Consider the following 12,179-nt stretch of genomic DNA (forward strand, 5'->3'; position numbering starts at 1 on the left):
AAATGCCATCCGGAGGGAGCCTTACAAAGCATGCAGAGGGCATCCTCGTGATTTACCATGGCTCTGATATACACCCTACCTACAACCAACCTTCATTAATCACTCCAAGACCCCGGGAGACGCGCTTACCTCAAAGTTAGTAACAGCCAGTTGAGACAAGCCGTCTACATAGGGTCCCAACACTTTGTGCTCTCGCACTTTAAGGGACTGTCGGCTCCTGTCGGGGAAAACAAATGTGGCGTTTATTATCCAGAAAAGCAAACATCTCCAACGGCTGAAAGATCATTGTCAGGGCTGCAGGGGATATCATACTTTCGCCCACCCGCACTGGCAGGAAATCTGAACACACAAAGCCCCTCATTTTGCACCATAAATTTCTATGCTAAGCTTCTCTTTCCCGTGGCACCTTTCTTTTGTCCATGCACGCATGCACATACATGTACTGCAAAGAGGCGCCAACAGCAGGACAGAAGACAAGTTGCCCTGTGCACTTCTTGCTACAAGTTTATTTGTGACGTGAAAAATGTTTCTCATGGCGCAAGAACCAGTCCTATTCTTTGTATGACAAAATCAAAGGACCAGCCTCAAAATCAAATCATTTCCGATCTTCTTTAACAATTTTTCCCACCGTTTTATGCCAGATGTGCTGGAAAATATAAAGCAGAAGAGCTGACAATTTGCTTTGAAGGAATACAGAAACATCCTCAGGCACCAGGGTCCGACCAATCTGTGCTCTAATTAATACCGAAGGCAGACAAAATCTTTAAGAGGCACAGTATGTCTCCCTTCAGTACAATCCCACTCAGACAGCAGCACTTTACTTTTCATTCCTGCCGTAGCTGTTTGCTTTGAAAAAGCAACCTATACATGTCAGACATTTCAATATGTTTAAACAAAAGCATGCAGTGAGCTTCTATTGAAGTGAGACAATTTATTTAATCGTGGAAGGCAATAGCCTTTTTACTTCTTAGTGATTAAATATAAATATATATACACATCTGCATACACATAGATACACAGCCCCTTCTTAAAAACTGTGAAGCACTGCATGAGAGGTAGCTCGAGACCCTGCCTAAATTAACAGCTTAACAACTACCTGAGGGGTGAGAAAGAGCACTCAAGAGCTACCGTGGATCTTCATGTGAACGCTGCATGATTCTGCTCCATGTGTGCAGACACATGGTCCCATATATTGCATAATTTGGAAAAGGTGATATTAATGTTTTTAATCAATCCAATAGGAGAAATGTGATCACAGAGCAAAGTGCACGCTATATTTATTTAGCCAATTTTTTAACCGCCTTTTCCAGTAACGTCCAGGGCAATGTACAAATTATAAACACCAATGCTAATAAACAACTCATAAAAATAAAAGTAAAAATAATACATTAACCCTAAAACCTTACATAAGCAATAAACCACAAGCAGAGGTACCGTAAAGCAGATTCTACCGCATGCCCTGAAAATGAAGCAGGCGGCCTTACCCCCTGGTAAGAGATGTCTTACTGGACCATCCAGGAGTGGCTTTATTACACTTATGAACTTCAAGTTGTTTTAAAGAGGGGAATGGGGGTGGGAAGACCCTGCAGTAATTTGAGTTTTACTGCACCAGACATGTGCACTGCTTTTTTCCTGGTCCACATTGGGGTAGATTTTATAAATTTGCGCACATGCGTACTTTTGTTCGCTCACCAGGCACGAACAAGAGTACGCGGGATTTCAATAGATACGCGCGTAGCCGCGCGCGTATCCATTAAAATCCGAGGTCCGAACCATGCAGCCTGCCTCCGTTCCCTCAGAAGCCGCTCCGAAATCGGAGCAGCTTCGGAGGGAACTTTCCTTCGGCCTCTCCCCACCTTCCCCTCCCTTCCCCTACCTAACCCACCCTCCCGGCCCTATCTACACCCCCCCCCACCTTTGTTGAACAAGTTATGCCTGCTTGAGGCAGGCGTAATTTTGCGCACGCCGGGCCGGCTGCCTCACGCCATGTTCCGGTCCGGGGGCTGGTCCAGAGGCCGCAGCCATGCCCCTGGAATGCACCCGGATGATGCGCCAGCCGCGTCACGCCCCCGACACGCTCCCCGATGACACGCCGTCGCGACACGCCCCCCTGACACGCTCCCCAGGAAAGCCCTGGACTTACACGCGTCCAGGGGCTTTGCACGCGCCGGAAGCCTATGCAAGATAGGCTCGGCGCGCGCAGGGGGGGTTTGGGGTAGGTTTTCGGGGGTTACGCGCGTAACTCTCTGAAAATCTATCCCAATGTGCCCTTTACCAGTGTCATTATATGAATCGGTTCAGGTAACTACACAGAAGGAAAAGGTACATTTCCTAGCGAATGCAAACTAAATGTTAGATCACAAAGTGAAACTTAGGCTAGGTACACAAGAAACTCTTTCCGACTGCCAAGAAAACTAAATTACTAAACATATCATGCATTATGTTGCCAAATGATCAGTATAAAATTTATTTATAGAAATGCAGCTGGGACCTTGCAAAACCTAAGATGCAGGGCCAGTGGCAGTCACTGGTCAATGTCATGAAAGACTTCACTGAAAGAGCTCTAGTCTGGGGGTCAGGCAACCAGTTTTGAAAACCTGGTTAATTTGCAGATTTTGGTTATCCTGAAAAGCAGCCCTGTTTGCAGTTCTCCAGGACTGGATCCGCCTATCGCTACTCTGCTCCCTATATCGACTGTCACAGGAGCATGCCACTGAGAGAATAGTCGTAAGAAATAACTGGAGCTCACCAGTTTACTAACCCTGAGATTGGTAGAATAAATGTTCACATTTATTTATTTATAAAAAAATGACATTTCTCATCCAATCACCTAGGCACCCTGGGCGAGATACAACAAAAACTTACACCACCACTTAAACATAAAAATCAAATAAAATATCCAATAAAGTAATCTATCCCCATTACTCCTCCCTAACCCATCATGTAATTCAAATCTGCATGAATGAAACAAAAATAGTGCATAAACAAAATGCAAAGACAATACAAAATCAAATTAAAAGAATTCCTTGCCTAATCTCATTATAGTCCCATCCCACCTTAGATACCCAACGCTATAACATTTAAAAACATCCATGCAATCTGGACATACTTTGTATATGACAGGTATAATCCCAGAGAGCTAGTATATGGAAAGGTATGCCTGCCAAGAAAGCCAAGTCTTAAGATTCTTATGAAAAACTATCAATTCTTTAATTGTCTGGCTCTCCTTAACAATTTACATACATGCTTTTATTTTCAAAAATTGGTACTTTTTCTCAGAAAAGCTACTAGCACAAATTAGCAGGTGTATGCACATGCAGATAGCTTTTACTACCGCGTTTACTTTCCCTTTGAAAAATTAGTGTCAAGGCTGCAAGCAAAACTTCCTGCAGCCTTTGCACTAATGCCCACAGTTTTAAAATTGCCTCCAAAATAGGCAATATATAACAAATTCCCCAATTCTCTTTGGTTATCAATGCCAATCTGCAATTTTGAACAAATAATCCCCATCTATGGGGCAAGCATTCCAGTTATGGGCAGGGCTTAGAGTCAGGGTTGCAGATCAGAACCTTTCAACCCATCTCTGTTGTTATTACTCAATCACAGCTAGAGCCCTTATTTGCCAAAGAATGGAAATGCTGAGTCTTGGATCTGGGCCCTGCAGATTTTAAACAGATACTCGGGCTCAACAGCAGAGACTCGAAAACTCTGCAAGATCCAAACATCTGGAATTGGCAGCTGGGCAAGTGCTAATCCCAGGGAGACATTTTCAGTTAGGAGCTGTTCCCTGTTACATGCCAGCAGAACAGGCTGCAAGCACGACCTGGGAAATCCAGACCAGCACATTTCTGTTGGAGCATACCTTGGTGTAGCTACTTTTGCAGAAGTTGGTGAAGCATAAAACTGCCGAAAAAAAAAACAAAAACAAAACTCTCACTCACCCTTTAGGATCCAAGAGATCCCTGACTTTCTCATTATATATTTCCATATAGGATACTTCGACTTTAAAAGTGTGCAATTCATCTTCTTCTTTACAGACCCTCTGAAACAAAGCACAGCAGAGCCGTGGGATCAGGCCTGGCTGATCTGTGTTGCCCATCATAGAGAACGATTTTCCTGAACCTAATAAAAGGAAAGGGAGGGGGGGGGGGAGGAACAAAGTCAGTACCGGGGGCACACACAGGTTTGCTCATTTTTTGTTGTCATTATGAGGAATAAATGATAAATGGTCACATCAGATTTCACTTGACTGCAGATCAAAAGCCAGCCCCTCACCTGTTTGCCCATAGGCGAAAATACAAGCATTATATCCTTGAAAGGCATTTTCAAGAATTCCTTCTCCAAGGCATGTGAACACCACTTCTTGACCTACAAAACAGAATGGATGCATTTCAATTAAATACGAGGAAGCCGGGGCAGCAAATGCACTGTTAAGTGTAGGCCTTTGGCTCATGAAGTACAGATATGTGCCAGAACGCCCCTGTGAGAGAGACCCCACACACACTTTAGTGCAGGCTCGGAACGACGAGTCCGAGGAAAGATTCAGAGAGCTTCAGCAGCGCCGTTACTGTTGCAGAAAAGTAGGCCCTGACGCCTTCTGCAGGCTAGGACCATGGGGAATATTGCACGGTGTTTCAATGGCATTCTTGTTTGAAGAATGGTGAAAGTACCGAACCCTACTTCTATTCAGTTTAATTGATTTTATTCATAAAGCAGCCAGGAGCACAACTGCGTAGTCTACGTTTTTAGAAGACAGTAACAGGATGGAGGCTCTGCCCCGAGGATGGTGTAATTTGTTCTTCTTTGCCACTTGTGGTCTTCTACACCAGCGGCTTGGCCAAAAGTACTGTGAACCCACACAGCCCTTTTGGAACACAAAGACTACATAACCACTTGCATGTACTGGTAACAAAATATATACTTAAGGAAACGTAGCTTTTTATAATCTACAGAAGCCCCCCCCACCCCAGTCTAAGTATATCCTGGGTTCAGAAACAGCACCTTACAAACGATATAAACTCAGAGGTCCATATTCAAAAGCATTTAGCTGGCTAATTACATATTTGAGCACTTATCCAGCTAAATTCTAGTTGGCTAGAATTTAGCTGGTTAATTTAGGGGCGTTCCAGGGGTGTAACTGGGAGAAGTTGAGTTACTTGGCTATATTAACTGGCTAATTCGGATATTCAGAGTTAGCCAGTTAACACAGTTGGCTAGGTTTGGTCGTGGAGCTGTCCTAAAGTTAGCCAGTTAAAAATTAGCCGGCTAACTAAGATAGCGACTGCACTATTGAATATGCCTCTAAAGTCAGCCAAATAAATTTATCGGGCTAAGTTTGCTACCCAGACTATGTTCGAATATGGACCTCAAGAGAAATAAAGGTCCTTCTTAACTAATAAGGTTTTGTGCTTTTGGGAAACGTTATCAGCCCAAGTCAAACAGAGTAACAATAGATGACAGCAGGGGAAAGACCATCCGGCCTATCCCAGTCTGACCAGTTATTTCTTTCCACATTATAACAATATATTCCAACTGTCAGCTGTACAGAATGACTACTTCTAAGATATTTCTCCTTATCCAGGACAGTTGCATACAAGATATTCCTCTTAGTTCACACTCAGAACCTTTCCCCTTTGCATGTCTATCCATAAGTCTTTGTAATAATCTAAATAACTACCAATACCAGCACGGCTGATGCCTGAACCTCCTCCTTCCAGGCAGACCCCAGCTATGTGCGTGCCTGCGTTTCCACAAGAACATCTAATTATTACAGTACTTATAGCATGCCAGACAGACCCAGCTGCCCTGTTGTCTGTGCTTCCACCAGGACTTCTAAGGTTTCATATTTTCCACTTTGCCATTCATTCTGCAACCCCAGAGCTAATTGATGAATCTTTTAAGTGGGGCACTTTAAAAGTTATGTCACCAGGTCATGCTTGTGCAATCTCTTCACTTTTTGACACTATCCTCTGTGTTTATCCCATACCCTCTGTCCGTTGCTGTTTTGGCCTCCACTACCTGCTCTAAGAGGGCATTCTGCTCATCAATTACCCTTTCAATGAAAACATATTTCCTGCTGCTGCTCCTGAGTCTATCGTCTCGGAGCCTTATATCATGACTCCTTGTTTTAGAACATTCTTCCACTGAAAAAGGCTCACCTCTAGTGCATTATTGCTACCTTTCAGGTATATGAATGCATGTCATAGCTCCCTTGGTCTCTAGTGTCCTCTAAAAGTATACATGTTCAGATTCTCAAGTCACATTTCATACGGCTTTAGATGCAGGCCACGCACACCATTTTTGTAGCTTTTCTTTGGACCAACTCCACTCTCTCTCTCCCTTCTTCCAGACGTATGGCCTCCAGAACTGGACATATGAAGTCTCACCAAACCCTACACTTAAGCATCAGCACGTGCAAAGACTTTATGCACTACTAGCCATACGCACAGAACAACCGAACTGGCCAGCTTCCTAAGCTCTTGTGACACACAGAGCCACGGACACAGGTCCTCATAGAATAGATGTCTGTGGCCAGCTGACCTCAGTACACCAAAAATAAAAACACTCCTCAGACATGTATTTCAGCTGAGCTGTGTTAAACGTGTGCCTGATATAGACAGAAACCTCTGGGCATGAGGTGTGTTGTATGCACATACAGACACCAAACTGATCTATGGTCCAAGAATTGTTTCTTAAATCAGGCAGAATCTACTAAACTAATCTTTATACATAAAAATATCAAGGTCTCCTATGTGGTTTTAGATGCATCTTTACCTTTGCTAATGCAACTCAGGGCCACATTTAGGCAATGGGAGGCATAAGCAACCAGACTTTGTTATTGTTAATATTATACTGTTAAGATAATAAGACTTTATTATTGTTGTGATGTAAAGATAATTGGACCCTGTTCTAACTGTTGTCAAATTATCCCTCGAGTTACTAGGTAAACCGATGTGATATTCTTTATCGAATGTCGGTATAGAAAAACAAACAAATAAATAAATCAAATTCTGATGGCTGCCCAAAAACAGAGTTCCCCTGCTGCTTTCTGATTTCCAGGGGCAAAACATTCTGACCCAGTCCTCTGTATATGGGCACCATAATCTTAAATCCGGCCCTGCTGCCACTGGTGGGTTACAATCAAAGAGCAGCATCCAAGCATCACTCATTTTACAGTGAAAAGTTACTTTAAGAGCTCTATGGGATTTTCTTATGCTATTTTTGGCCCTAAAAAAATAGCAATGTGAGTAAATTTCCACTTCTGAAGACTGAACTAAAGAGGCAAAATAAAAGATGCAGCTCTATCTATAACTTAACAGTAAAACAGATAAATACACACACACACAACCCATTATGGTCCAATTTTTTTTTTTAAGAAGCTGTGCTCTGAATAGGCCTCTGGAACATAATGGGTTAAACAAGGGGGCAAGATCGGACACTGCTCCATGCCCGAAGGCAGAGGAGAACACGCCCATCTTGAGAGATCTCTTGAAAAACAAGTCAGTACTCTAGCCCACTATACTAGGAGTTCTCAACTGCAGTCCTCAAAGGCCGCAAATAGCTCTGGTTTTCAGAGTAACCAAAATGTGCAAACTGACCTATCTTTCGAACAAAGCATTGGCAAATATATCCCATATTCATTCATTGGGAACATCATGAAAACCAGGCCTGTTTGTGGCCTTCCAACATTCAAGTGGAAAAAAGCCCTGCACTAGAAGACCATACTGCCCTCCCTGGCTGTCCATTTGCCCTGCCCACCATTTAAAGACCAGGGCCAGTGTTGGGACACTGGATGGTCAGTAAGGAGTGTGCCGGCCGGTGCCAGACAACCTGAAGCTCCGCCTCAGTGACATCATGAAGCTTTGCCAAGGTGGGGCCTCTTGTGGTGATGGGAGCCTGGGCAAATACACTGCTCCCCCTGCACATTTCTGGCATTTCCTATCAAGGAAAGGGGAAGAAAAGTATTTCATAAAACTCTTCTCAATGGATGGTACAAATTAAAACTTTCTAGTCAGAAATGTAGGGGGGGGGGGGAGATTTCCACTGCTAAGCAAACTATTACCTATTATTGCAGTTCTCCCAAATTAATCAGGTTTCGGTTTCAGTTTACTAAAATTTGTGTGTCACACTTTCAACAAATCAAGACATAATTACAACGAGGATTCAGTGAGACGAATCTCATTAAAAACAGGGTCGGATCACTACTGCAAAGTGACAGTTTAAATGACCTTCTTATGGTTAAAACTGAACGGACTACCACTTAAACCACTGATCACTGGCACTTTTAATGTAAAACCCTGTGCCACACAAAGGGCCATAGAATGTAAGACCATGATCAATGTGAAATAACAGCAGCAGAAGAGATCAAGAAATCTCTACAGATATGTGAAAGGGAGAGGAGGGGCAAAACGTATGGTGAGTGCATTTCTTCCTTGGCAAGTGAGTCTTGGATGAATTTTCAAATCCCTGATCCATTCTCTTATTAACATCATTTATCAGTACTTTGTGATCGCTTGACAGTATCACAGTTGATGCTTTTCAAGACTTGAAAACACACTTTGATCTTATCAACTGACAATTTTTCACCTTTCTACAAGTCAAACATTATCTATGTTCAGTTCTAACTACTAACAAATACACTTTTGCACCTAATCACTTAGATCTGATGATTGCATCCTGCCTGCTAAAAGCATGTCACTTTCACAATTCTATAGGCTATCACACATACACACAACCTCTGAAGGCCTGGCTAATCTCGCTGTAAAAAGGCAAACAGAGACAGATGCAGAAATGTCACCCAAAATGCTTAAAAGATAAGATAATGTAGGGAAATTAGAATGCTAAGAACATTAGCCTGAGAGAGATGCAGTTTAAATAAAGTGAGTTTGCTTGCCTTACACATGGGGCTCTCCATAGACAGCAGAATGAATTAGTCATGACAAGTGGGTGTCATCATGCAATGATATTGAATGGACCCATCTCTCTAGCTCAGAAAAAGTTTACTACTGAGCATGCGCAGGAGTTCCCATATGCGCTGCCTCTTAAGCCCCTCAATTGATTGTAGAGCTTACCTTTAGCTAGGTAGTTGACTCTCCATAGAAACGGACAGGTATTCTGCAAAACTAATTCGTCTTGCTGTCTATGGAGAACCCTGCTGATGGTAAGCAAACTCATTTTTCTCCAGCGAAAAGCAGGGATGAATTAGCCATGACACATGGAGAGTCCCAAGCTGAGGGTTGTATAGCAAAGCGCTTACTGAAAAAAACAACCCGGACCCCATTCCCTCCCCTGAACTGATGACCAAGTTGCAGCTTTGCAGATGTCTTTAATGGACACGACTCTTAGGTGAGGCACTGAAAAAGCCCTCTGGGGATAGGGAAATATCTACTGTACCTGAATGTAATCCACTTTGAAGTGCTGAAAAAAAGTGCAAAAAGTGGAAAGTAAAAAAAATCTAAAATCTCTTACCTGATGAGCCTTGACAGAGTCTGGGATCTGGAGGCCTGCCACAGCCTCCCTATGAAACCCCAAATAAAGTCTGTTGTGCAAATTATCATTTGCCAAGCTCTGTATGCTCTACCATCTTGAACCTCTCCTCGATCCAGAGGATTTCTGGACTGTTCTACAATCTCTCATATTCTTCAGATTAGACCACTGTAATGCCCTTTACAGTGGCCTCCAACCAACCACAATACGACCACTACAGATGATTCAAACACCAATTCTTCAATCACTACACTGGTTAATGGTCCAACTTTGGATTTTGTACAAGCTTCCCATCATAATTCACAGTTTGCTTAATGATATGCACAGTCCCTGAATCAATGCAACTTTAAAAATTTACACTCTGGAACGTTCCCTTAGATCATCCAATCAGAACCTCCTTGACATCCCCTCACCTCGGATGGCTCATTTCACTGAGACCTGGGAAAGGGCCTTCTAAGCAACTGGACCCATTTTCTGGAACTCCTTACTGCATGACTTGGGAAAAACCAAAGAGACAATTCTGTTTAAAAAGCACTAAAAACATATCTATTCAAAAAAGCCTTTTAATATTAACACCATCCCTCCTCTACACACCCCCAATAGTTTGTTACTCATCTTATTCTTCTTCAGTCTGAAGATGATTATTTATTTATCATTGCTAACTAAGTCTTTTTTTATTGTAATGCCCTTTTTTACTGTATTTTCCTGTTCACAGCCCCAAACTACTGGAGGGTGCAGTTTATAAATCCTTTAAATAAATAAATATCAATGTGCAATACAGTCCGCTAAGCCAGTTGGACAATGTGCACTTGGCAACAGCTACTTCCAGTCTGTCAGGATCATAGAAGATGAAATGTTGAGAAGTCCAACAATGTTGCTGAGCTCTCTTCAGATAATAGGCCAAGGCCCTTTTACAGTCCAGTAAATGGAGAGCCTTCTCCCCTTTACATGTGCATGAAATCTTAGAAAGAATGTGGGCAAAACAATGGCTTGATTCAAGTGAAATGCTGAAACCATTTTTGGTAGAAACTTAGGGTGAATGTGGAGCACCACCCTGTTGTGGAAAAACTGTATATACAAAGAGTAATGAACTAATGCTGGTAGTGCTCTCTTCTAGCTGAAGTAATAGCAACTAGAAAAACCACTTTCCAGGTAACAAATTTTAAGGTAGTTGACTCCAACAGCTCATAGGGAGGCTTTAGTTGCCCCAATACAGCACAGATCCCAAGGTCCAATGGCTTGGTAACCAGAGGTCTCATATACTAAAACCCTTCATGAGCTTTGATACGAAAGGATGGATACAGACTGGCTTTTCACTCACTAAAGATGATAAGTGGCAATGGCACTGAGATGTACTCTGACAGATGACATACTGAGTCCTGAGGAGGAGAGGGGGAACAAATACCGAAGTAGATATTTTGCAGCATAGGTGAATTGGTTCAGGAGCTTGCATGACATCAAGATGAATTACACTTCCATTGAAAACTATACTCTTTTTAGTTAGATGGCTTCAAGGCTGAAATCACAATGTCCTCAACCTCCTTAGATAGCGACAATGATGAGATTATCGAATGCTCAACATCCATGCCATCAAGTTAAGGAAGGGGAGGTTTGGAGCCATATCAGATTTCAGAGGGATCGATGGCCAGACTGACAACCTGATGAGGTACGAGAACCTTACTTGTCTGGGCCAAGCTGGAGAAATGAGAATAAGATATGCCTGACCTTCTCATCACCAATGGAAGCAGAAAAAAGGCATATAGCAGATCTGCATCTCACTTGAGCAGAAAAGCATCTGAAGTGGATCTGAACTTGCTTTGAAGAATGGAGCAAAATTTGTCATATTACCAGTTATCATCTGACATGAACAGGTTGATTGACGAGTGACCCTCAGAGGTCTGCCATACCAAGGTTCAGGGTCACAAGTGGGGTTGAAAAACCCTGTTTAGGTGATCAGCATGTTGGATAGTCCAGGAAGATAAAATGCTTGAAGGAAAGCTCTGTGATTGCGATCCCAATCTCAAATGTATAGCAATTCTTGGCAGAGGGTCTAGGACCTTGGACCCCCTTGTTTGTTCATCCATAACATTGCCACTTGATTTTAGATTTGGATCATAATTCTCTCCCCTGAAAAAGATGGAAAAATACTCTTAAGGCATGTCAAATAGCTCGTAACTCCAAGAGATTGATATGAAACAGATGTTTCATGGCAAACCATATCCCCTGTGTTCAGAAAGAAACTGTATGGGTACCCTACCCCCTGGAGGACACCTCTGTCACCAGCTGTGATGAGTGGTGTGGGAGTGCACCCTTCATGTTGTGGCGTAGTTGATGCATGCTTCATAGAAGAACCTATGAGGCCTAAGCCAACAGCTGGCAAACATACCCTAAAACAAGACAGACTGTAGCTTCACCTATACCAGCTGCCTTCCCTGCAGGTTCAGCCCTTGGGTTCTGGCAACTGGCAAGATATAGGCGGGTCCCTAGGGCATTGGGGTGAGCAAGAGTCCAGGTATATGCTGGGTCAGGGCAGGCCACAGAGGCCCATAACCTCAGCAAACTGTGATGAGTGGCGTGGAAGTGAGCCCTTAGTGCTGTGGTGTAGTTGACACAGCCTTGTAGGAGAACCTATGAGGCTATGCCAACAGGTTTAAAACATGCCCTAAAGAGGACAGACTGGTGCGTCACCTTCC

General features: G+C 43.0%; 1 protein-coding gene across 7 annotated transcripts in view; it reads right to left on the reverse strand.

Moving 5' to 3' along the window:
* The window catches only part of KIF13A (kinesin family member 13A), a 374,589-nt gene that overhangs the window by 165,610 nt on the left and 196,800 nt on the right, over positions 1-12,179 (reverse strand). For all 7 annotated transcript variants that reach the window (XM_029590723.1, XM_029590721.1, XM_029590724.1 and 4 more), the window contains exons 5-7: positions 4,276-4,368; positions 3,942-4,122; positions 130-217 (exon numbers count right to left, since the gene is read on the reverse strand). In XM_029590723.1, the coding sequence (XP_029446583.1) occupies positions 130-217; positions 3,942-4,122; positions 4,276-4,368 (362 nt within the window). The remainder of the gene's footprint in view (positions 1-129; positions 218-3,941; positions 4,123-4,275; positions 4,369-12,179) is intronic.

Source organism: Rhinatrema bivittatum, chromosome 2 (assembly GCF_901001135.1).
Source record: "Rhinatrema bivittatum chromosome 2, aRhiBiv1.1, whole genome shotgun sequence".
Lineage (NCBI taxonomy): Eukaryota > Metazoa > Chordata > Amphibia > Gymnophiona > Rhinatrematidae > Rhinatrema > Rhinatrema bivittatum.